General features: G+C 44.5%; 1 protein-coding gene across 1 annotated transcript in view; it reads left to right on the top strand.

Annotated features, from left to right (window-relative positions):
* Positions 1–25373, top strand: part of VWA3B (von Willebrand factor A domain containing 3B) — a 220478-nt gene that overhangs the window by 56939 nt on the left and 138166 nt on the right. Inside the window, exon 8 of the mRNA XM_010362112.2 lies at positions 22696–22821. Within this exon, the coding sequence (XP_010360414.2) occupies positions 22696–22821 (126 nt within the window). The remainder of the gene's footprint in view (positions 1–22695; positions 22822–25373) is intronic.

Raw genomic sequence — 25373 nt, 5'->3', positions numbered from 1 at the left:
GTTCTTATTACTATTATAACTTTTATTATAAGAGTTTTAAATTTTCTTAGTGCTGGGAACTAATTTTCAAACATGGCTCCCGGATTAAGTCTGTGCCACACTTGCATGGGTACATGTGCCAGTTTTGTCATATTTTTAACTATGTCTTTAACTACTTGCCTTTGATTATCTGTGTGTAGACAGTAATGAGTAAGGTTAAATTTCTTATAGACCTCTTTTTCAGCTGCTAGCAAGTAGTCGAGAACTTATCTATTTTGATAGATAGCATTTCTTATCCGAGTTTCTTGCCAGGCCAGAATAGTCAAGGCTTGACCGGTTTTCTTAGTGATGATTTTTAAAACAGCTTGCAACCATATGATTTGGTTGAGCATGTGAATGGGGGTCCAGTATTCCTATGAGCCATCTTGTGTCTAAGTGGCAGGCCTATAGTATTGTATAATTTTTAGGAGGTCATTTATCATTTTTTAATTTACCTATGGCTATGCTTCATTTTCCGTGGGAAGCATAGACAGGGAAGCCCAGAAGTTCACCTGTTTTTATGGGCAGTAAGAAGAAAGATGGCTTAATAGTGCCAATAACACAACCCCTTGTCTACTGGTCAGACAGCTTAGCATAGGCTCTATGTCTACATATCCAGTATAACCCGGTGGGGGCAGTCTAGTCCTGGTGGAATCTGGGTGGGACTGTTTTTGCGGTACTATTATACAGCTGTTGCCTAAGACAATTAAGCTGCCCTACAGGATCAGTGAATCCTTTTCCTTCTCTAGCTGTGCAATACCGTCTAATAATTGAGAATTTCAGAACCTAAAAATTGTCAGGGTGGTTCTTTTGGGCCAGGAATTCATCAGGAACTGGGTCTGTAGGAACTAATTCTTGGGCTTCCTGTGGCCATTGATCTCTTATTACAGTTTTTTTTTCACAAACATAACATGAAGTGACATTTAGAGACTGGGCTACATGCTCAACTAATTGCAGAAACACATTTCTGGTTTTTGCTGGAGTCTCTGGTACTGGCACATTTAGTTTATCATAGAAAGTCTGAAATACTAGTTCTGGAGAGAGTTTACAGACCTCCTCTTTTACTAAGATATTTACTCTAGGACCTAGTCCTCTTTTATTGATGCCCAGAGATACATGTTCTCCTTTATTTATTTATTTATTTATTTTACCTTGGGTTTAAGGGATTTGTAATTATTAATTTTAAGGGGTTGCAGCTTCCACTTGTACAGGAGGAGCTGCCTTCTCCTTTTTGGAGCTCAACAGGGTCTTTTTCATTTCATTTTTATTTTTTTTAAGTAGCCCAAATGACACAAGACCAGTATTGACACATCTCACATAAATATGATTCTTGACAGATACACCTATTTTCTACTTTTTCCCCAATCTACAGAACCACATCCCATCCCAGGCTGCTTATTATTCATAGCGGCACAGGCGTCAGATTTTAAGGTTACATTTTTGGGAACCCCTCTTTTTTCTGTTTTAGCTATTACTTTACTTGTGTTACTTAGAAAAGGACCAGTCCTTAATTTTATTTTAAAAACTGTGATCATGGGAGGTTCAGAGGGGTCATAGCACACATCGGGCTGGTCACTTCCTGGATTACATATCTTGTCCTGGGTGTCATTATACAAACAAGTTTCTTTTAGAGTCCCGGAACACTTATAATAACCATAACATAATAGGACTGTAGCAACCTTTTGTCCTACCTCAGTGACTTGATGTATACACTGGGAACAGCCCTCAGTCTGAGGAAGGTCAGTTGAAGTCCTTACTGTACAAGTCCAAAGTTTAAGGAAAATTAGTCCCGCGATGAGTTTCCTCATGCTTCAGCCATGTGTGGACCAGTCAGCTTCCGGGTGTGACTGGAGCAGGGCTTGTCGTCTTCTTCAGAGTCACTTTGCAGGGGTTTGCAAAGCTGCTCCTATCCACGTGCAGCTCCCAGTCTACTGATGTTTAAGGATGGTCTTGGAGGTTGTGCCCACTAGAATAAACTGACTCCAAAATTACACAGTTATGTTTAACTGGGCTCTCTGAGACCGGGAGCAAGGTGGCGGGGTTTAGGGAGCAAGGTGGCGGGGTTTAGGGTGTTGCACACTTCAATGGTTATGTGGGGATTTTCACAGAGCAAGCTTTGGTATCTAGTTAGTCTAGCATTTATTAGCTAATGGTGTCCTTTGGTATTTATTAAAATCACCACAGCGTGGGGGGACTTTATGTTTAGGTTTTGCCTAAGAGTTAGCTTATCTGCTTCTTGTGCTAACAGGGCTGTTGCTGCCAGGGCCCTTGGACATGGGGGCCAGGCTTTGGAAACCTCGTCTAGTTGTTTTGAGAGATAGGCCACTGGCCTTGGCTAGGGCCCTACAGTCTGGGTTAAAACTTCAACTGCCATTTCTTATTTTATTTTATTTTTTTGACACATAGAGTATAAAGAGTTTTGTCAGGTCAGGTAGCCTCAGGGCTGGGGCTGACATGAGTTTTTCTTTTTAACTCATGAGAAGCTCATTGCCGTTGGTTGTAATAGATGTAGTTTTTTTAGTCTACATTTTTATTGACTGTCATCTACCAAAATGTTGACTTTAATCCTGTAACTATTTGATTTCAAGCTGTAAATTGATTTGGTATTCTTTGCGGGGCTTTAATTGCGTCTCAACAGATGTGAGGGTTGAAAGACCTATAAGGGCCTTCTCTCGCTTTATGATGTCTTATTATTATTATTATTATCATTATTATTTTCCTCTGGTTGATGAAATGCCAGGGTGAAAGGGATAGCCAAATGGACTAAAGCACAAGTGCCACTCTAGTTATTCAGCAGAGTGCCCAGTAAAGATTCACCACAACACCACACATCTGCTCGGGGATGAACAAGGGCTGACTGATTGATAAGCTCTTGAAATTTCTTAAGCTCACTGCATCCCTTCAGGTCTCCAAGGAATGCTAAGTCTCCTCCCTGCCGTGAGAGACACCAAGTGAACTTAGTGTTGGGAGACGGAAACTGGATGGCCCTCGGGGGCTGACCTGCAGGGACTTTGGGATATAGCAGAGAGAGCTTGGCATGACTTATTACTCCAGGCTGTAGAATCCTGGAAAAGAGCTGCCATGCAGCCCATGCTGGTTGACTGGAGGACCACCTTAGTGGAAGGGGGACAATCAGGGCCTCTGACCTGCCACGTGCACAAGCATAACAATTGCTTTTGTTTAACGTGCAGATAGCATATTTGATCCATTTCAACCAGGCATTTGCATCTTGGTATGCTGTCTTAATCGCCAAAGTTTAAGTCTTTAACTTTTATGATCCTGTAGTAAAAGGAATGTTTCCTTTAGCACCTATCTTTATTAGTTTTTAGACCAAAGAAAGCTAAACACCATTTTATATTTAATAATGCTTCTTGTATGATTTTTATACCAGATAAGCTAAATTTTAACTTTATATTAGTGTGTTATTAATGTTAAACTTAATTTTAATAAAACCTTGTAGACATATTTATCCAATTTTTCATGTTTGACTATAAGGTAAGATTTTATAGACTCTTTTTAACCTTTTATAATTTTTGTTAAAGAGCAGGTTGATGCTTTAAGAAAAACCTGTTGCATTTTTATTTTAATGTCCAGTTCACAGAAAAACTGGATGATACCTTTTTAACTTTAGCTAATATGTTTACACACAGAATTTTTTTACAATTAATGTTTTAAAACTTGCTTAAACTTTCAAAACAATAATTTTTTAACCTTTTAATGTAGGTCAAAATCCACATTTTTATGCCTCCTTATAATCATTTTACCAAAGGTGTATTTTACTTTTTTTATACACCTTGCACATAAACTGTTTCTTCAGTAGTACTCAGGAGGCCTTATTACTTTTAAATTATACAACAGTTTTTGCATAAAATTTTTTAACCTGTTTTATGACTTTTGCAGACAATTTTTTTGACGTGTCTCAACTTTTTGACTTATTACAAACTTTTTTTAAACAACCAGTTAATTTATTTCAAGACAAGAATTTACCATGTAACATTCTTTTTATATAAATTCTGCCTCCCCCTTTTTTCCTGTTTAAAAATTTTTCAGCAGTTCCTAGTGGGGTGGGCTTATGTTGCACCTGACCCATTTTTTTCTCAAGACAAAATGCCACACTCACACCACACACACTCAACAAAATAAAGAACGGGTAAAGAGGGCACACACACACTTTTATCGTTTATACGAAACCAAAATCAGAATACCAGGAAATTCAAAATCCGAGTACCAAGAAATTTAAGCCAAGTCAGAACCAAAACCAAAGTATCCAGCAATTCAAGTCAAGTCAAAACCAGAACAAAATGCTAATCCAGGCAGACTGTGGGTGATCAGGTCACACTTCCACTCAGATGGACTGGGGCAAGTTCCAAAGACTGGTCCTACCAAGTTTCAGAGGTCTGGACTCTTAAGTGCCGGTTCCTTCCCGGTGTTCAGCCACTGTGTTAATCCTCCACGGGGGCCTGCTAGGTGCTGCTCTGATGAGGCATTCCACCAGGGCAATTGCCTACCCGGGAGTGCTCTTTGGATCCTGTCACTCAGGCTGGTCGCAGTTCCCCGCAGGGATGCTCCACAGGGCAGGCCTAAGCTGCCTAAGGGGCTGCCTCGGCCGTCTGTCAGTTATCTCGCTTCCCAGTCAGGGAACCAAGAAATGTAGCAGGACGAGCCGCAGACAAAACCTCTCAGACACGGAGTTGTAGAAGGAAGGGCTTTATTCATCTGGGAGCATCAGTAAGCTACTGCCTTAAAATCCGAGCTCCCCGAGCGCACAATTTCTGTCCTTTTTAAGGGCTCACAACACTAAAGATTTCACATAAAAGGGTCGTGACTGATTTGAGCAAGCAGCGGGTATGTGACAGGGCTACATGCACTGGTGGTCAGAGAGAAACAGAACAGAGCAGGGAGTTTCACAATGTTCTTCTATACGATGTCTGGAATCTATGAATAACATCGGTTTCTGAGTTATGAGTTGATTTTTAACTACTGGGTTTAGGCCAGGCAGGCCCAGGCCTGGTTTTGGGCCTGGCACCAGGCTGCCTGTCTTTGGTTTTACTTCCTTGTTTTTTTCTTAAAACAGGTACTGAGTATAAAACGATATGAGAGGGTCTCTCTCTTTCCTCAGTGAAACTTGTCCAAATTCACATAACTACTAATAGCATGTGGCAGAGTCAGGATTCAAAATCAAGACTGTTTGTTCTCATAACCATTGCATTATGCTGGTTTTCTTCTTCAGAGACTCATTTTATCTGTCTGGTGTATCTCCTTTAACAGTCTTCTACATCTATTATTTTCTCTCTGATATTTTCAAGCACATTATTTCTGCTTGTGTTCACCCTCTGTGATTTCTTACAGTGAGTTCCATAGCACTTTTTTTCGTTGAGCTTGCATCGGTTTCATCTTAACTGCTGTGCTTTTTTTTTCCTCTTTACTGAGTTTTTTTTTTGGGGGGGGGGTGGGGGACAGATTCTAACTTTGTTGCCTAGACTGGAATGCAGTGATGTGATCAAAGATCACTGCAACCTTAAACTCCTGGGCTCAAGGAACCTTCCTGCCTCAGCCTTCTAAAGCCCTGGGAATACAGGCACATGCCACCATGCCCAGCTAATTTTTTGTTTTTGCAGAGATTGGGTGTGTGGGGGGGTCTCACTATGTTTTCCAGGCTGGTCTCAAACTCCTGGCCTCAAGTGATCTTCCTGCCTTGGCCTCTCAAACTGCTGGGATTATAGGTATGAGCCACTGCACCTGGCCCTTTCCTCATTTTTTATTTTTTATATTTCATCTTGTTGCCTTTCCATCTCATTTTTGAGTTCTTGAATTTCTGCTTTGTATTCTTTCCTTATGGAGATGATGGCTTCATATAGACATTTAATTCACAGAAAAAAAATGTTGGATCATAATTGTAAGGACTCCTTGGTAACATTTTTAGTGAGTGTTCTTCATCTCTTGGTAGTTTTACTGCTCTTTTCCCCGTAAGTTTCTTATAGTATCCTTGTTTGGATGCTGTGTACCAGCTTCTGTTTTATTGATCACCATGGACTGGACACAAGCTATCTGCAGGCATGTCCCATGGGAGGTGAGGTTGGGAAGGGGCTAAGATAGCTATCTATGCTTCACAACTCAGGGGCTCTCTGCTTTTTTGGTGCTGCAGGGACAGGGTGGTTCCTGCATGTAAGTTTGTTCTGGGTGATACTTGGCGAAGCCCTACCTCTTTTGCCTCTCTTAACCAAGTAGGCAGATTTTGCAGTTAGCACTTGTCACTGAGGTTCCAGCATCCAGCATTGCCGACAAGGCTCACCTTTGACTGTGGGTGAGGCGCCCCCCACTTCCTCAGAGCTGCCACAGCCTTCTTGACCACTCTGGGTACACATTCTCTGTGCTTTCTTCTGCATTGCTTCTGCCCCATCTCAGCTGTTCTCCACAGCCCTTATCAGTATGTTATGTTTGTCTCCTAGTTTGGAGGAAAAAAGGTGTTTGTGTTTTCTTTTCAATTGTCATCTCCCCTCATAATTTCTAGAAAAGGGAAACAATACTGACTTCTATAGCTTTGTTCATCCTGGAAGTAAAGGCTAAGTATAAACGTTCCAAGATGTATGAAGGCGTGGGCTCTAAGAGCAAATGTGGAGCCTGAAGTCTTCATCGACTGCGTGGAGTGGACAGTGTCAGTCACTTTTTTTGGTCATAGGGTTATGTGGCATACATTATGTTGCCACTCATTTAAGTAAAATTGATAAAAGTATCATTTGAATACTTAGCCTATCTATTCTTAATTACGCAAATTCCAAAATAACTTTTGAAAGCATGATATACAATTGTGGTGTTTTAAAAGAGAATATAATTTGTAATATTAGAAAATAACTTTCATCCTTGGTTTTGTTCTCTTACTACTACGTCAGATATCTCCTGATGTAATTAATTAGGAAGCATGAAGTTTCTAATTATTGGACCAGGGAAGTGTTGCTAGGTGCGTGCATACATTATCGCATTTGTATGAGGCTGGGGGTCTGAACCGAGGCTGTCAGGAGCACCTGACTATATTGTACTCTCCAGACATAGTATAGACAATTTGGAAAATAAGGAGAAGAAAGGAAAAGAAACATTCTTGCCATCCAGATATTTGCACCGTTGAATATTTTGGTATATTTCCTACCAGTCTTCTCACTATATACTTAAAAATAATTAAAGCATAAATATATGATTGTACAAGTTGAATATTGAATTTTCTACTTACTATAGAATCAAGTATTTTCCTACTTGATTTTTTAAATCAAAAAATATAAAATTTTTGTAGTTGACATTAAAAATATCGAATACTTCATTAAAGTCATACATTAGAGTTTTGTCAGTCATTTCCTATTAGACATTTGGGTAATTTCAATCTTCTTTTGCTGTTAGAGATCATACTCTACTTATCTTTTGTGTGGTGTATTTACTTCTGTAGTTTAGATTTTTTTAAAAAATAGATTTCTGGTAGTGAAAATACTGAACCAAAGTATTTGAACATTGTGGGGTAATCTGTCATGCTGAATTGCTTTCCAAAAAATATTTTAAGACAATACAACTCACACCCATTTCACAGAACCTGAATTAGCATAAAAATAGTATCTCATTGTTTCCATCTGAATTTCTTTGATTAAGAAATTAGTGTCAATTAGTATTGAAAGTAGTGAAGTTGAACATTTTTGGATTTTTTTTTTTTTTTTTTTTTTTTGAGACGGAGTCTCGCTCTGTCACCCAGGCTGGAGTGCAGTGGCCAGATCTCAGCTCACTGCAAGCTCCGCCTCCCGGGTTCACGCCATTCTCCTGCCTCAGCCTCCAGAGTAGCTGGGACTACAGGCGCCGCCACCTCGCCCGGCTAGTTTTTTGTATTTTTAGTAGAGATGGGGTTTCACCGTGTTAGCCAGGATGGTCTCGATCTCCTGACCTCGTGATCCGCCCGTCTCGGCCTCCCAAAGTGCTGGGATTACAGGCTTGAGCCACCGCGCCCGGCCACATTTTTGGATTTGTTAACTTCTTTTGTAAACTGCCTGTTTGTTACCCTGTTCCTTGTGGGGGTCTCGTGTTTCTTATCACATCGTGTGAACAGCCTTTGATGTATTACGTATGGATAATTTATGTTGGTCATTGTGTTCCTTTTCATTTTGGCTATTTTTTATAGGCAACCATAAAATGTGCACAGTAACTCTAATCTATAAATCCTCTAGCTCCTTCATAACTGTGTTTCTTCTCCTTTTGGTTCTTTATGGCCTGAATTTAAAACAAAAGCAAAAATTGTTTTAGTCCTTCTAGATTTATTTTGAAGTATGGTGTGATGAGGGAATATAAATGGATTTTCCCTAAAATGTGTAACAACTGCCTTCACACCACTCACACACCCTTTCTTTCTCCACTGACCTCTGTGCTACCCTTTGCAATATATTATATTCTTCTATATGACGCTTGCTCCTAGACCATCTGCTATGCTTCAGGGCCCTTTCTCTTTCTAGTCTGAGGTTGGTCATGACCATTTGACTGTAATTTGTTTTTCTACCTACTCTGTGTATTTATTGTAGATGTAAAGAATGGGCTTCATGTTATCCAAATAAACCTTCACTTTGAATGTCGCTTGCCAGACTGAATCTTCTAAGGCAAGTGCACGTGTGCTTGGTTTCTGTGCTGTCTTATTCAAGGCACACTATTTTTCTCACAGTATTTATTGACATTCTAAGCTTTTTGGGTTTTGCTCCAAATACATTTTTCTTCTCTCTTCCTTCGTTTATTGACATAATTTGGTTAGCTCCAGTGATATACTTTGAAAGAAAAAAGATTGAGCTGTATCAGCAGTTTGCTTACTGCAGCTTTGCTTTTTGGTGTATTAAAGCTTCAAAATTTTGAAACAATAATATTATTGTTACTGGTGGAGGGCGTCCAGGTCCTTGGCATTTTGAAGAAAGAATTGGACAAAACTCACAAACAAAGCCAGGAAAAAACATTGAAGCAACAAAAGCAGGGATTTATTGAAAATGAAAGTACCCTCCACAGGGTGTGAGCCACCTGAGCATAGGGGCTCAAGAGCCCAGTTACAGAATTTTCTGGGGTTTAAATACCCCCTAGAGGTTTCTCATTGGCCACTGGGTATACACCCCATGCAAATGAAGTAGTGGCCTGCAGTCAGTTTGATTGGTTGTGGAAAGAAACTAGTCAGAGGCTGACATGAAGTTGCAAAGGTTACACCTTATGCAAATGTCTGATTGATTGTGGAAAGCAGCCAATCAAAGGTACTTTCAATTTTCCATCTGCCAGGCAGAAAAGGTGTGTGCGTGTGTGTGTGGGGGGTGGGGTTTGCAAAGGGAGTACCTCTGGTTCTTCTGTTACTTAGGTGTGGAAAGTTGGGGTTTTCCTTTTGATTTAGTTCTAGGAAGTCACTGAGAACTGGCCTTAGGTTCCCTGCCTCCAGACCCTATTCCCCCGCCTCGTTATCAATTATCAATTGGAGATTTAAAAAGCTATAATTGTTTTTGAAAGTTTTCAAAGGACTTTGGACTGCTCTAACTTAAATTACTAAAGCCTAGATAAATAGATGCATTGCTACAAGTTCTGATTTCATTTAATTTTGTTGTTTGATACTCATTGGTAAGTAGATATTTGTATGAATCTTCATTTCTTATAATGGGTTTGATACATACATTGTAATGGTATCTGCAAATAAATTAGTTATATATGAATTATTATCAACTTTTAAACCTCATATTTTAGGATAGTTCCTTATATCAATGCTTCTTCTGAGGAAAACAAAAAGTAGTTGTAGACTGACAGCAATTTTATCTAGTTTCTTGCTTCATTGTAAAGGCAAAAATAGATGTATCTTCATGTAAAATTATTTATTCTGTGCTTGCTTTAGATTCCTATAGGTACATTAATTGCTTGGAGGGATTTCTTCCGAGAGTTTTTTCTGTGTGTTTGTTTTTCCAGGGCTGCTCTTTCCAGGCAATGGAAAGCTTTTCCCAGTGTTTTGACAGTGACAACGTGAGCCGCTTAGGGGGTGCATTAAGTAGTGCCTTACATTTTACCTTTTTTTTTTTATTGCCCTTCAGGAGTTTGTGGTCATTCTTCTTTGATTATAAAGAATGTGAAGGCAGAGGACAGGGAGCAGACTCAGGTTCACAGCACCTGCCGAGTCAGGAGCCCTCTGAGCATGTGTGCAGAGGTGGCCCTGATGCGATGGTGATGCCTGCCCCCTAGGGATCAAGTGAAATTGCCTCTAACCTTGATTCCGTGGCTTGGTGGTGTCTAAAGACCCTTTTGCCCAATTTCTGTGAACTTCTAAAGCAGGAGGCATACCCTTCTATTCCCATCACCCTCTGGGATCCTGTGCCTGCCTGTGTGGTGTCTGGTTTCCCCACGTTAGTCTGGAAGAAAATTCTATTCTGAACTATCTATTCTAAAATTCGATTCCTCTCCACACCATCCTCTGACAGTCTGTAGGTGTGATTTTAACAGATGCCACTGACTCTCTGGGGGGTGAGGAAGGACCGACATACATCCTCCCTGCCTCCTCCTTTCTATTTCCGTTTGCCTTCTGAAGCTTCTCACCTTTTCAAGAGCAAAACATGCCCCTGAGTCTTCTCGCCACTCGATGGCGTGTATCTTGCACTCAAGGTTTGCTGAGCTTCTTGTACCTGTCGGTTTACAGTTTTCATCAAATTTGGAAAAATGTCAGCCATTATTTCTTGATCACAGGTCCACATGTCACCTGCAGTTTGATTAACATAGAATGGACTCTCCTTTAGTGCTAATTTTTTTTTTTTTTTTTTTTTTTTTTTTGAGATGGAGTCTCTCTCTGTTGCCCAGGCTGGAGTGCAGTGGCACAGTCACGGCTCACTGCATCCTCCGCCTCCCGGGTTCAAGCGATTCTCCTGCCTCAGCCTCCCGAGTTGCTGGGATTACAGGCACCTGCCATGATGTCCAGCTAATTTTGTATTTTTAGTAGAGACTGAGTTTCATCATGTTGTCCAGGCTGGTCTCTGACCTTCAGTGATCCGCCTGCCTCGGCCTCCCAAAGTGCTGGGATCACAGGCGTGCGCCACCATGCCCGGCAATCCAGGGTTTATTCTTATTGTGGTGAATGTATGAGCATGAGCTGAGGCCTGCTATGTGCCACATTTAAGGCCCCTGCTCATGTCATATCGAATTGGCCAGAGCCAGTCACATGATCATGTCCTACAGCAATGGATGGGGAGGTCTACTCCACTCACACGGGGGGCGGGGGGAGGAAAGTGAACGTTTGATGAACGATGAACAGTAATGTACGCCCTCACAATCTTTTGTTTTTTTTTTGGTTCCTTTTTTGGCTTGGAGACAGTGTTTGCTGGAAGGTGAATCAACTTTGGGATCAGACCTGGATTCAAATCTGAGTCTTGCCACTAAATACTTGTGTGACCTTGGGCAAGTCAACTAATCTCTCTGAGCTATGTTTCCTCATTTATCAAAATGGGAATAATAACATCCACCCCTTACAGTTTCTGGGATAATGAAAGCATACGACACACATGGAAATGTCTAGCACAAAACTGACATTCCATTAATGGCAGTTTCCTTTTTTTCTTCTTGGGATTCCAAGTGGGCTTTTATTGTAGATGTTGGTTCTGGAAAGTGAAATAATCCAAAAGGAATTGGCAGCCTGTGTCACAAAGAGCATTTTTTGTAATGGTCATGATAGTAACCGGTTTGTCTGTATGCGTAACGATGGATGAATTGTAATTTGGAACAAGGAAGTGAATACTGTACTGTTACACTTTGTTCTTATGGGAAATGCGTCCATTTGTCAAGGTGGATCCTAGGAGGAGGCCGCGGGGGCCTTTCTAGAGGAAATCAGGAGCGCCTGTCCTTCCTCTACCACAACTAGAATCTGACTCAGTGGTAAGTAGGGTTATGCCATGGGGTCTGTTCTGGGCGTGAATTTCACCTGCTTCTCTGTTGTCAGACTGAGCTCTGTAAGAAGTGTAAATGGTGCAGTAATATTTATAAATTGGACATGGTAATTTTCAATTCTCAGAAGCTTTCATGGAGGCATGGATTGTCCCGGATGTGGGCTGGGCTTGCTGGTGTTTGGGAAGGAACTTTAACTGCTGGTTAAAGCTCTCCAGGGACTGTGTCTTTAAGAGGGACAGGCCCAATCTTCTGAGCAGCTGCTTTTTAGGTTATGAAGGTCCTGTGGGCCCAGGAGGAGGGAGTCTATTTAGTGGTCTGGGGACTCCTTTTCAGCAAGGAAAAAGACTTCAGATCTCTTGGGTTTGGAGGAGGCTTCATCTTTTATTTTGGTTTTCTTCCTGTATATCCTTGAAAATTTAATTAAACTGAAATAGTAAGTATGGATTAGTAAAATTACATTAGAGTAAATATCTTCCCTGAGATCCTGGCATCAGGCTAAAAAAAGTAAACAATTTTGGCATTGATGCATCTAGCTCAGGACCTAGGCTCAGCAGTGGAGTGAACAGTGGACTTTTCTGAGATGGTGTGATGTCAGGCTTCTCAGATGTGGAAATTCAAGGAGCCTGGCGGTGGGATGAGCACCCGGGCTGAAAGCCATGGTCAGAACTCTGTGCTGTCACTTCAAGCCAGAGCTTTGTACTTTATACACAAGGGAGAAGAGGCACATTGCCCACAGTTGGTGCATAGTTTTAACTTTAAGGTGGTTTCATGTATACAACCCAAAGTACCAACAACACAGAACCCTCTCACAGTTTGGTGGATCAGGTTTGGACAACAAGGCATACCTTTCACCCTTCGACTTCTAGGCCTACCCCACCCACAGCAAGCATCACTAATCAGTCCATCATTGCTCTCCTCTCTAGCCTGGACTCACCTGGCTTCATCTCCTCTCAGCACAGCCCTCTGGCCAGCCCCTGCTCATTGTTTAGAACTATCCAACAGCTCTCACTCTGCTCACCATCATATTTTGCTTATGGGACAAGAGAAAGGCTGCAATGAATGAATCAAAAGAATAAATATTAGGTAATAGCAAAAGGTAATGTTTTTCGGAGAGTATTTTTATTTGTGTCCAGTACTCCTGGCAAATGTCGTTAGAACAGCTGCTATACTCTACCAATATTATTCTTAAGTCCAAAATCATTGTAGCTGTAAAAATGTGGTTGATTCTACCTTCAGAAACTGTACTTTTTGTGTTGGTGGAGAAAAATGCATGAACTGAGACTAAATATTATGAAACTGAATTTTATTTACATAAGGATACATTCAGGCTGCTATGCTTAAAGGGAAAAAATAACCAAGTCCTTTTCCTGGCAGACACCTGTGATCTCTAATTAGATATTTAGAGGCTATTGGCCCATCACTTAGGCTTGGCATTGCTTCTTTGTTTCTAAAATCTCCAATTTAATTTAGAAGCACTGATTGGTGCCTGTTTATGGCTTACTGGTGGCAGGAGATTCTTTCAGAAGTCTCTTTCCTTCTCGCTAAAATTCAGTTGAATTCAGTGGATGCAGCTGTGCATCCAAAATCGTTGCCACGTTGCGATTGACAAGGCTGAGAGACTTTAATTACCTCCAAAGTCCTGCCCCTTCTAACAATGGGCTGCTTTGGATTTCTTTTCTTTCTTTTTTTCTTTTCTTTCGTTTCTTTCCTTTCTTTCCTTTCGTTTCTTTCCTTTCTTTTCTTTTCCTTCCTTCCTTCCTTCCTTCCTTCCTTTCTTCTGTCTGTCCTTCCTTCCTTCCTTCCTTCCTTCCTTCCTTCCTTCCTTCCTTCCTTCCTTCCTCCCTCCCTCCCTCCCTCCCTCCCTCCCTCCCTCCCTCTCTCTCTCTCTCTTTCTTTCTTTGTTTCTTTCCTTTCTTTCTTTCTTTTCTTTTCTTTTGTTTTTTTTAAATCTCTTGAAACGGTGTCTCACTCTGTCACCCAGGCTGGAGTGCAATGGTGCAATCTCGGCTCACTGCAACCTCTGCTCCCAGGGCTCAAGCGATTCTCCTGCCTCAGCCTCCCGAGTAGCTGGGATTACAGGCGCCTGTCCCCAAGGCTGGCCAATTTTTGTATTTTTAGTAGAGACAGGGTTTCACCATGTTGGCCAGGTTGGTCTCAAACTCCTGTCCTCAGGTGCTCCACCCGCCTCAGCCTCCCAAAGTGCTGGGATTACAGGTATGAGCCACTGAGCCCAGCAGGATTTCTTTCTGCTGCTCTGACACAGCCCTCTGGTTAGTTAACAAGCATTTATTAAACATCTCCTGTGTACTTTTGAAACTTACTAGGGTTGAGTAGGAGGAGATTCAAAAGGAATGAAAGACAAGATTCCCAGTCAGCGGGGAGCCCCAGATTCTCAGAAGGTCATTTTTGCTTCTGCCTTATGATTTAGGGGTTGTTCCTTCCCACCATAACTGCAGGATCCCAATTAGCTTAAGAACTGTCCACCTGCACTTTGCCCTCTTTCCTTAGTGCACACTTTCATCTGAGGTGTTTGCAGATCTCGTTTTCCCAACTAAGGAGAGTAAGCCCCTAAGCCCTTGAACCCCTCTGTTCCCACTCCCGTCTTGGGCTTACATCTGGCGTACCTAGTTTTTTCTAGGCTCCTGGCTGTACTACGTCTTGTTCATCGGAGCCCTTTTGACACTGGGCAGGGGTGGGCTCAGCCCAGGTCTTGGGTCAGCCAGCACAATCAACTCCTTAGAATTGTGCTGAAATAATCAAGGGGATCCGGACATCCTGCATCACCTTACACACGGGGCAGAGAGAAACCCCTCAAAACTCTCAAATATGAAATTGAATTGCCAGGGAAAAGAGCCAGTGTAGATTTCCGACTGCGTTTGAATTTCTGATTTTAGGGCGATGGCTCTGATTCCAGGGTGACAGATCCATTTCACAGTTACTATTGCAAGGTGGGTGCTGTGCTGGGCTCTGGGGATACAGTGAGGAAAACAGGAGGCCCCTCTCCCGAAGGGACCTGAGTTCTGGAAAAGTCTGTTTGGAAATCTCAGCCAGGTGTCAGGAAGGGAACAGGGAGAGTGGTTACAAAAACAGATAAACGTAGTTCTGTCCTCAAGGAGGTCACGGTTTGATGAAGACAAACTTCCAGATAGTGGAAGCCCAGTGGGAGCTCTCAGCCTTGATAGCCTGGCGGGCCATCCCTGTGGGTGACAACCGATTCCAATGCAGGCGGATCACTGCGGAGCCAGCAGGTGTGTCACTGCTCATCAGAATGTCACCGGAGGTCCTGACCTTGGGGACACAGCTCACCCACCATCACCACCTGCATCAGAATGACAAACTGGGTGGTTTCAGACGTAGGAAGAGATAAGTCTTTAAGCCCCTTGAGGGAAAACTAACAGTGACCAACACACCACAAATGGCTTTGTTCACGTAGATCTTGTATCATGAGAATTTTCCAGGATACCTAAGGCCAGTGTTCCAGTGTGGCGGTGGGGGTCTTTGGAGACTGACAGTCCTGAAGCTGAATCCTGACCTCACCACTTATTAGTTGTGTGGCCTTGGGGATATTTCTCTGAGCCTCGGTGTGCTCATCTGTAAAATGGGGGTGATGACCTGGACTCAGGCAATTGTTGTGAGTCAATGTGGTCATGTGTTTAAGTGCCCAGCACAGTGGCTGGCACATAGTAGATACCTAGTAAATTTTCCTTCTCCTCTGTATATCAGCAGGAAGCAGCCATTAAAACATACATCTAAAATAAGTGACACTTAGAACGAGTAGAATGTTATGAAGATATGAATGAGAGGTGGCCTGGAATGGGTATTAGAAGATGGTGTCGGGGATTCCCAGCACTGTGCAGAGGAAAGGGAGTGCTGCCTTCTTTTCTGAGCATTTCTGTAGGGCAGAAATAGGCACATCCAGGCATGAGAATATTGCTCCTGGAAATCACCCAACTTTGTTTTTCTCCGAGAATATTTTGGAGAGTGACAGTTTATTTACATGCCTCTCTCACGTCTTAGACTAAAGCTTTGAGAACTTTTGTTGCAAAGAATTACTGGGACCCCTTAAGAATCTAGCTCCCTGGGGTTCCACCCTCAGAATGAGTCTGGGGTGGGGCCTAGGAATCTGCACTGACAGGCATCTCAGAGGCATGTGCCACAGGTTCTGAGGACCACACTCTGGGAAGACCGCACTGGAGCGAAGGCCTCCTTGGAGCTGGGATGGTTGCCTGTTCATTTTGTATTTCCAGTGTCTGGATAGAATTGACATTGATGGGGTGTCGTTGAATAAACGAGTGGATGATGATTCTCCCAGTAGATTGTCCTACTGAGAAGGGAATCTTTTAAAGCACTGGCTTCCTAGTTTCCAAGTCAGTGTCTTCTGAGTTTGAAGAAGATAATCAGCCTCCTAGAACTTGCTTGTTCCTGAATGACCTGGCAGAGCTGGGAGCAGACCCGTCTATGTGAGTGATATCCAGCCCCCAGTAGCCCATCCACACAACCATTCTCACAAAGATAGAGCCGTTGTTGAGGACAGAGGCTGAGCAGATGCCAGTGCGGGGTTGCTCCCCAGTGACCACGGTCCTACCCCTGCTCTTTGTGGTTCAGAGTTGGTTGATGGGAAATCAGGGAGCAGCCCTGCCACTGCCTTTGTTCTTTTTGTGCACTGTAGATCCCTTCGAACAGAAAGAGGTTCAGGCCTTTTCTTGGATGGAAAAGCTGAAAAAAACTCATTTTTTTGGTGTAAATTTGCTCTAAAGGAAACTCACTCATAGAGTTCTTCTGAAGGGGGATTTACAAATCAATAAACATTTACCCCTCAGTTGATGTCTTATAAATGGTATCACTTATCCTAAGTAGAATAGATTTAGTCCGCTAAACTTTGTCGATGAACATCTTTGTATCTGTTCCTTAGATACTGTTTCTCTGTCCCCTTGCCTGGGTCTTTATGGTCTACTAGCCCAGTAGCATCCTGGAGCCTGGGGTCATTTTTCTTTACCAAGTTTGGGGGAGCACCTACTCTTTACCATGAGGACAATGGTGATGGTTTATTTTTGGGTTTTGTAAATGAATTTTGGACAATTAGACCACATTACATTTGCATTTTATAGTGTGCCATTTAGAAGAGGCAGAGAGGGCCCAGGGGATGGTGCCGCATTCACATATTAGATGATAGCTCAAGTTCCCCATTCTTCATATTTGAAATTGCTTCTAAGATAACATAATGGCTCTTGTGAAACATATCTGTTCATAGACCCAAGAAAACATTAGATGGTTATCCAGATGGTGAAATGACTCTATAGTCACTCTAAATTAGTGAATGGTTAATTTCCATGGGGTGGGACTGAGAGCAGCCCCACACTGTGCCTCTGTGGTTAGGGCAGTGGGGCCGGATCAAGCCGGCAGGTGTTTAATTACCTCTCGACAACAAAACGTCTTAACATATAATTTAATAGAAATAACTGGAAATTTTTTTTATTACAACAGAAACCACTGATTTGACTGCTTTCATTCCCTTTATAGATGCAATGTGGCCCTTTTACCAGATCTCACAGTGATTTTAGGTCTCTGGGAATGTTTAGCACCTGGCAGTGTGTAATTTTTTTTTTTAATGTTATGTCGCTTTCTGAAAATAGAAGTATGTGCTGCTTTTTCCTGAAAATACTGCCTTTTCATAGTTATATTCAGGTCTTTCAAATCTGCCTGACTGAATAGGAGTTTGGGGGTCGGGCAGACCACAAGCTGCTCACCTGGCAGGACCAGTTCTTCACCGGAGAGTCCTGGGGTTGGGCAGGGCCACAAGCAATGAGCCACAGAGGGACCGAGGGGATGGTCGGGGACTCAAGGGTCCCGAGGGTGGTCTCATTTCCGGGCTGCCCTCTCCCCGGGCAACATTGAATTGTACCTTGGATCAGCACCGCACCTGCCTGTCTTTCTAATTGCTTTTCTCCTCCTGTCCTGGAAATGATAGTACTTCAGATACTTGGGGGGAGTCTTGCTTACTGTGGCATGAACCTAGAAGGAAATGACTTCATGCCTTAAGGGATGTTGTTGTCAGTGTCTGGAATACCTCGGACATAGCCATGTGCTCAGATGATCTGAGTCTGTTGCATACCCCTCTGAAGAGTTTCTTGTAATCATGAGGAAAGGATGTATTAGGTGCTCCAGAACTGTTTCTATGTAATAAGGAAAAATAAAAAGGAAGAATAGAAATTCTTGCAGAAAACACTAGAACCTGGGCTGAGTGCTGTGGCGGGTACAAAGAAAGAAAAGACACTGTCCCTATGCTTAAGAAATTTACCATCCAGTGGGCAAAGTCAGCCTTGGGCAAAGTCAGCCTGTGTACACACACGCAGCAAGTGCCTGAGCACCACAGGGTAGCCGCAGACCCCCAGCCCACGACAGCTGGCAGGCCGGGGACATGTTGCCGAGTGCTGAGCTGTGTTGTAGGCAGCTGCCTACTAAAAATAAGCATTGTGTTCATGGAAGGCTGACTTAAATTAGACCGGACTCAAGGTCATGCACAGAATGATGTCACCATCACTGGCTCCTGGTTCTTTGTGTTCTTGGGAATTGGAGGCTGAGTGACAGGCAGCCAGGAACTGAACTGCACGCATGGACAGGTTCACTAATGGTATGGCCTGAGCATGTCCTGGCAGCAAGAGGATGGAGTCCAGTGGTGCCCTGATTCATTCCACGGGACTGAGAAGGGGGAGTAGGAGGCAGCTCACCGCTTCCTGGGGTGGTGGAGTCAAGACTATGTCTTCAGTGAAGAGTGGGATGGGGTGAGTGCAGCGGAGGGCTCAGTCCTCTGATACAGAGGACACGGCTGGGAGGACAGTGCTCTGACTGGGTTCATGGTGCAGAGTGTTAGAGGAGTGTCATGGGAGCCTTGAACCCTGACCTCAATGCCAGCCCAGGGAGCTGGGCCCTGGTTGCTGCATCCCCAGCACCAGCAGGGCCCACCCACTGCAGAGGAGGGCCTCCACACTTACTTGCCAAAAGACCGGATTAATGAACTGGTCTCTGGCAACCGGGTTTTATCCTGTAGGTGAGATGTAGAAGACTGGACAGGGAAGTGGCGTTTGGCAGCAGGTACCCTGTGGACTTTTCTCCTTGACATCAAAACTTCCTGTCCTGAGTCTCATTTTATTTGTCAAACTAGCCAGTCTGAGAAGTCAATACTAGGTGCTAATGAAAAACAGCAGCAGACTGTGACATTGCTCCCAGGTATGTTAGCATTTTAACATGAGCCTGCAAATTGGTTTTTTTGTTTTGTTTTTTTGTTTGTTTGTTTTTGAGATGGCGTCTTGCTCTGTCGCCCAGGCTGGAGTGCAGTGGCGGGATCCTGGCTCACTGCCACCTCTGCCTCCCAGGTTCAAGAGATTCTCCTGTCTCAGCCTCCTGAGTAGCCGGGACTACAGGCACCTACCACCACACCCGGCTTATTTTTGTATTTTTAGTAGAAACAGGGTTTCACCATGTTAACCAGGTTGGTCTCGAACAGCAGACCTGAGGTGATCCTCCTGCCTCGGCCTCCCAAAGTGCTGAGATTACAGATGTGAGCCACCATGCCCAGCCTTCAAATTGTTACCAGGCATCTGGGAGGGCAGTGGTCATGCAAGGCGGGTGATTGGGCAGGCAGGCGTTCTGGTTGGAGAATCCACTAGGTGTCCTGAGTATCTCCATGAGGAACTGTATCCAACTTCTGTTGTCAGGCAGACCTTAGTTGGCTTCCACCTTGGCAGTGAAGATACATACAGCTTTGGTTGGGCGCAGTGGCTCAGGCCTGTTATCCCAGCACTTTGGGAGGCCAAGGCGGGTGGATCACCTGAGGTCAGGAGTTCAAGACCAGCCTGTCCAGCATGGTGAAACCCCGTCTCTACCAAAAAAATACAAAAATTAGCCAGACGTGGTGGTGATCCCAGCTACTCGGGAGGCTGGCTACTCCCAGCTACACGAGAATCGCTTTAACCTGGGAGGCAGAGGTTGCCGTGAGCCTAGATCGTGCTACTGCACTCCAGCCTGGGCAACAGAGCAAGAATCCATTAAAAAAAAAAAAAAAAAAAAAGATACATACGACTTTGTGTTGTTTCCTCTCAGTAGTTTCCTGGAGAATTTCTAATTCACGGAGGTCAGAACAGTGGGATTTCCTGTGCCCCCATCGTCTTCCATCTCCAGTGGGGCTCAGTCCTTTGGCTGTGGCTATCGAGATCCCAGCTAAGTCCTTAAAAGTGACCTTGATAAAACTGGCAGTGCTTCCTCAGTGCGTGAGGAATCACTTGAAATAAAACCCGTGCATTGTCATGATGCTTTCACCACTCTGTAGCTTTTTTGTTTCTTTTCAGTAAAGCAAATCAGATGGGTTTGTGTTGCTCTCTGACCACCAGTGTAGCAGTCTGTAGCTGCTTCATCGCGATCACTCGACTGCGATGGTGATAATCCTAGATGCTGCCTGCCCAGGGAGCACGTCCGGGTCACTCCTGTCCCAGAGATACATTTCCCTGTCCCTGGATGACCAGGAGCCAACTGGGTTTCCTTGGAACTTTCTTCTTTGACAGTGCCCTGTGGTGTACTCCTTCTTATGGTATTATTGACAAGTCTAGAGGAAAGCCTTGACTCATTTGAAACTTTTAAGAGCCTCCTGCTGCTTAACACCTCCAGGCTGAAGCAAGCAGCTGGCAGTGCATCTTGATTTCACAGTGATCAGAGGCCTGCGGGCTTAAGGTTTGCATTTGGCAGCAGTCTGTGTTATTTTTGGAGTTTCAACATGGAGCTCAGGACACATCGCATTTCACTCCCTGGGCTATTGATGGCCGCAGAGCCATGGTAGCCGTCCATCTCTGTGAGGGCTTGTCACTTGACCCTTTAGGAACACAGCTATTAATACTCTCTCACTTGATTTGGCCCACTTCAAGAGGCTAGAACTTTGATGTCCCTTTTATCTGCCCTACCCTTCTTGACTATATTTTAAAATTCAGAAACATCAACTCTGGTCTGCCCTAGTCTGCCTTGATGGTTTAGGATCAGTCCTTTGGCCCTGGGTGGATGAATCTCCTGAGGTGCTCTGTAGAGTGGAGGGTGGTCCGTCATTGTCTGTGGTTGTGGGATATTGGGCATCGGCGAATTATCATGCAGACTTGGGAAGTGGGAGGAAGGGGCTTCTGGGTGCATTTGGCAGCAGAACATGTCTCAGCCAAGTTGCCACCCAGATACACTCCCTTGCTCCTTAGGCTGTAGCCCCGATTTTACTTAGGGCTGCAGTGTATCCCGCCTAAAAGCATTTCTCAGTTTCTCTTGCTGCCAGACGGGGCCGCATGATGCCACTCTGGCAGCGGCTAAGTAATGAAACTGTGGGGTGGGCCTTCTGGGCAGGGCGTCTCGAAGGAACTGACTCCGTCAGGGGGTGTGCATCTGTCTTCCCAGCGGCCCTGCTGCTCAGGACGTGCTGCTTGGCACTGAGGACACCATGTTGAATCATAAGGTGGCTGAAGACAGAAGGATGTGCTGAGTGACCGAGGAGCATAGATAGAAAGAGTGTGGATCTGCTTTTAAGATTTTAAAAATTAACCTTTTTATTTCGAGATAATTGTAGATTCACAGGCAGTGCTAATAAGTGATATAGGGAGATGCCCATCTATTCTTTTTTTTTTGAGATGGAGTCTCACTCTGTCACCCAGGCTGGAGTGCAGTGGTGTGATCTCGGCTCACTGCAACCTCCACCTCCCAGGTTCAAGTGATTCTCTTGCCTCAACCTCCTGAGTAGCTGGGATTACAGGCAGAGGCCACCATGCCCAGCTAATTTTTGTGTTTTTAGTAGAGACGGGGTTTCACCATGTTGGCCAGGCTGCTCTCGAACTCCTAACCTCCAGTGATCTGCCCGCCTTGGCCTCCCAATGTTTTACAGGATTACAGGCATAAGCCACCATGCCTGGCCTGCCCATCTATCTTTACCCGCTGACCCCCTTAGTGACATAGTGCCACAGCACGGCCGGGACCTTGACCTTGATACAGTTAAGGCAGCAGGACAGGACCCCTCATTGTGCACCTCTGCACGGCGTACCCCAGAGTGCACATCCCTTTCCCCCGCCCCACCTGCCCCCACCTCTGGAAACCACTCATCTGTTAGAGCCTGGATCTCGATGAGGGCAGAGCCTCTATCCCAGCCCTAAACCACGCTCCTCAGCATGGACTTCAATTGATTGAAAGACATAGATATCTAAATGAACGATGCCACTTCATTTTAAAAAAATGTTACACAGTCAAACCTAACCCTTAACTGAGACAGTAGAGGCCCAGAAAAGGAGACCAGGCCATCATTATTGTATTAGGGGAAATATTACACTTGTGGTTTCAAAGAAGCAGGACACCTGGGCTACATGGCGAAAGGACTGGGGGTTGTTGCTTTCACCACATGCCATTGCATTTCCCTTCCTCGCAGCAGTGACCCTGGCTTGCATGAGGTGCTTTGGAATGTTTTTATTCCTCTCTTATTTGGGTATTATCAATAATTCATTTTAAATATTCTGGCTGCTACAAACATTTACTTTAGAAGGATTTATTGCATCCTTAAGTCTGCATTTATGATTTCTTGAGATGATTTCATTCCTTGGGGATTTCAGTTCTGATTCTCAGAAAGAGATTAGTGGGGGAAGCAGAATTTGATGTTCAGAAATGTTCCAGAAACTTGGCGGCAATGTGTCAGGCCTGCTAGGCAGGCTGCCACATTCCCGGGCCTGTCTCAGCCGGCCGCTCATGCTGTGTCTTCCCTTTCAGGAGCCGGTGTCAGAGAGGACGTGTTTCTCGTTTGGCGAGAGATGGAGGAAGCCTGCAGCACCCTGGCCCAGATCCAGAGGCTGGTGGCCGAGCCTCCCAAGCCCGATGTGGCTACGGTGGATTGCGGTTGGTGCTATTTCTGGTCACTGGTGTAAAAGATTCATAAATGTTACTAGCTGGGGACCAGGGGCTGCTTCCATGTTCCTGACCAGGGCAGCTCCAGAGCCCAGCTGTAAGAAGCTGCTGAGGAGAGCAGCCAGAGCTGTGTGGGGTGAGGGGTGGGGAGAGGGCCATACACACACATGCATGGACACGCACGCGTGTGTGCCCACGCGCCCACATGTGTGCATATGTGGAAATTGTCAAGACCCAGAGCTGGATGGTAAAGTGGTAAAAACAGATTCTTGGGCCAGGCGCGCCTGTAACCCAGCACTTTGGGAGGCCGAGGTGGGCAGATCACGAGGTCAGGAGATCGAGACCGTCCTGGCTAACACGGTGAAACCCTGTCTCTACTAAAAATACAAAAAATTAGCCGGGCGTGGTGGTGGGCCCCTGTAGTCCCAGCTACTCGGGAGGCTGAGGCAGGAGCATGACTTGAACCCGGGAGGCAGAGATCACAGTGAGCCGAGATCGTACCACTGCACTCCAGCCTAGCACCGGAGACTCTGTCTCAACAACAACAACAACAACAACAAAACAGGTTCTTGACAAGCTCTTGTATACTGAGGGAAACCAGACCTCCATGTAAAACTGGGCTCAATTCTGAGTACAACAGGGACAGGTGGGGATTCATAGCGAAGTGGGTGGGGGGGCGGCGGGCGGGGGTGCCGGTGGATGGAAAGTTGTTAAGAGGAGATGTTAGGGGCACGGGGGCTTCTGGCTAAACCAGCTTGACAGGATTCTTGCAGGAGAGAGGCCAATGTGATCAGATGTCACAGGGGCAGTGGGAACGAAGACGCTGATCAGATAGCCAAGCGATCAGATACTGAGGGTGGGGCATTCTGGCTACACTGACTGAGGCTTTTTGCTGAAATCGGGTGATACAGAGATGAGCATAGAAGTGCAAAGGTTGAGGCCTCGCTGAGAAGAGCATTCAGACGAGCCTGGCTGAAGGCTGGGCAAGAGGAGACTGTCAAGTTGCCTGTGCTCTTCCAGCGAGGAGGAGCAGAAGGAGAGCTCAGTGATCGGCTCGACTAACCTTGACCCTTACATGCAGACAAAATCCCATCCGAGCTGTCTGTGTCTGTGCAGGCAACCATCTGACTCACTCTCAGATGCCTACGGGAAGGCCTAAATCAGTTTTCTTTGAGCAGGGTCCAGGACCTCGCGGCAGAAGGGGACACAGGCTGGGGAAAACGTGTGGAATGTTTACTTGGAAGGAGTAGGGTGTATAGAGGTTTGAGTTACTAATATTAAAAAGAAATTATTAAAATCCAGTTGCATTTCTGATATTCACTTAGCACTCTTTCATCTAAGTTGGAATAGCCACTTGAAATTTTGGAGTTTGGAAGACTCCAAACTTGGAGTTTGATTTGCATTCCCTAAGTGGTAGTAACAGAAATATGACCATTGTGTGGGCACATACTGCGTGTCAGCTGCTGCCCTGAGGGGTGGGCTTATATTTAGCTCATTGAAGCCTCATAACTCTATGAGGGAGTTTCTTATTATCTCCAACTGACAGGTGAGGAAACTGAGTCACAGAGGGGTTAAGTCGTTGGCCATGGGCACATAGCCAGCAAACATAGTCTGATTTTAAACCCAAAATGCAGAACAGAAACTTTCCTGCCTAGTTAAACCTTTACAAACAATGCTAGCAGTGGGGCTATATTCATCTTAATATTAGTTTCCATGATTTAATTAGCACCTACCCAATTCTGAGTAAATGAAAACTCTTCTTGGCGTTTAATGTGTTCCAGCCCCACAACTGCACCAGACATACAAGCTCATTGCATTTTTACTCATAAATGACATTGAGACCACACAAAGGATTTTCTCCCTTTTCTTTCTCATAAAGCAAAGCATTTTTCATAACAAAGGGCGTGAGTTTAGGGGTGAGAAAGACCCGGTTATAAATCCCAGCTCCATCACTAGACCCACCTGAGTTTGTCTCTTTCGGCCGTATTCTTCTACACAACCACTATCATAATCTTGATGCTGAGGAACCCCTGTGCAGATGAAATGCAACGACGCATGCGCCACACCAAGCAGGAGCTTGATGTCCGCTCATTCTTTCCCCTTTCACACTTGGGGGAGTTGGTATACAGATTCTCCTGCCTGGCCTTTCCTCTGTAAGGTGCTGGTTTCCTTTGGGGCACACCTGGTAGACGCACATACCTTACACCTCAGGCACTATGTAAGGCTCCTTATGAGTATTAACTCATTTCATATTTGCCACAGTCTTAAGAGACAGGTGCTACTGCTACTATTATCTCCGTTTTGGCTTCAGTAACTTGCCCAAAGCTACACAGCTAACGAGTGATGGAGCCTAGATTCGAAACCTGGTCCACCAGTGAAAGTACTGATGTCTGCCTCCCATCCATCAGTCATGTAATCAGGATGTCTGATTAAATCATCTTGATTTAATCCCTATGGGATGACACTGGGACTTTTGAAAGCTCCCCAGGTGGTCCAAGTGTGTGGCTAATTTTGGAACCAGCCAGGCTGCAGTGCCTCCTGGG

Source organism: Rhinopithecus roxellana, chromosome 17 (assembly GCF_007565055.1).
Source record: "Rhinopithecus roxellana isolate Shanxi Qingling chromosome 17, ASM756505v1, whole genome shotgun sequence".
NCBI lineage: Eukaryota > Metazoa > Chordata > Mammalia > Primates > Cercopithecidae > Rhinopithecus > Rhinopithecus roxellana.
Note: the sequence above shows the minus strand (reverse complement) of the source record. Positions and strands in the feature narration are given on the sequence as shown.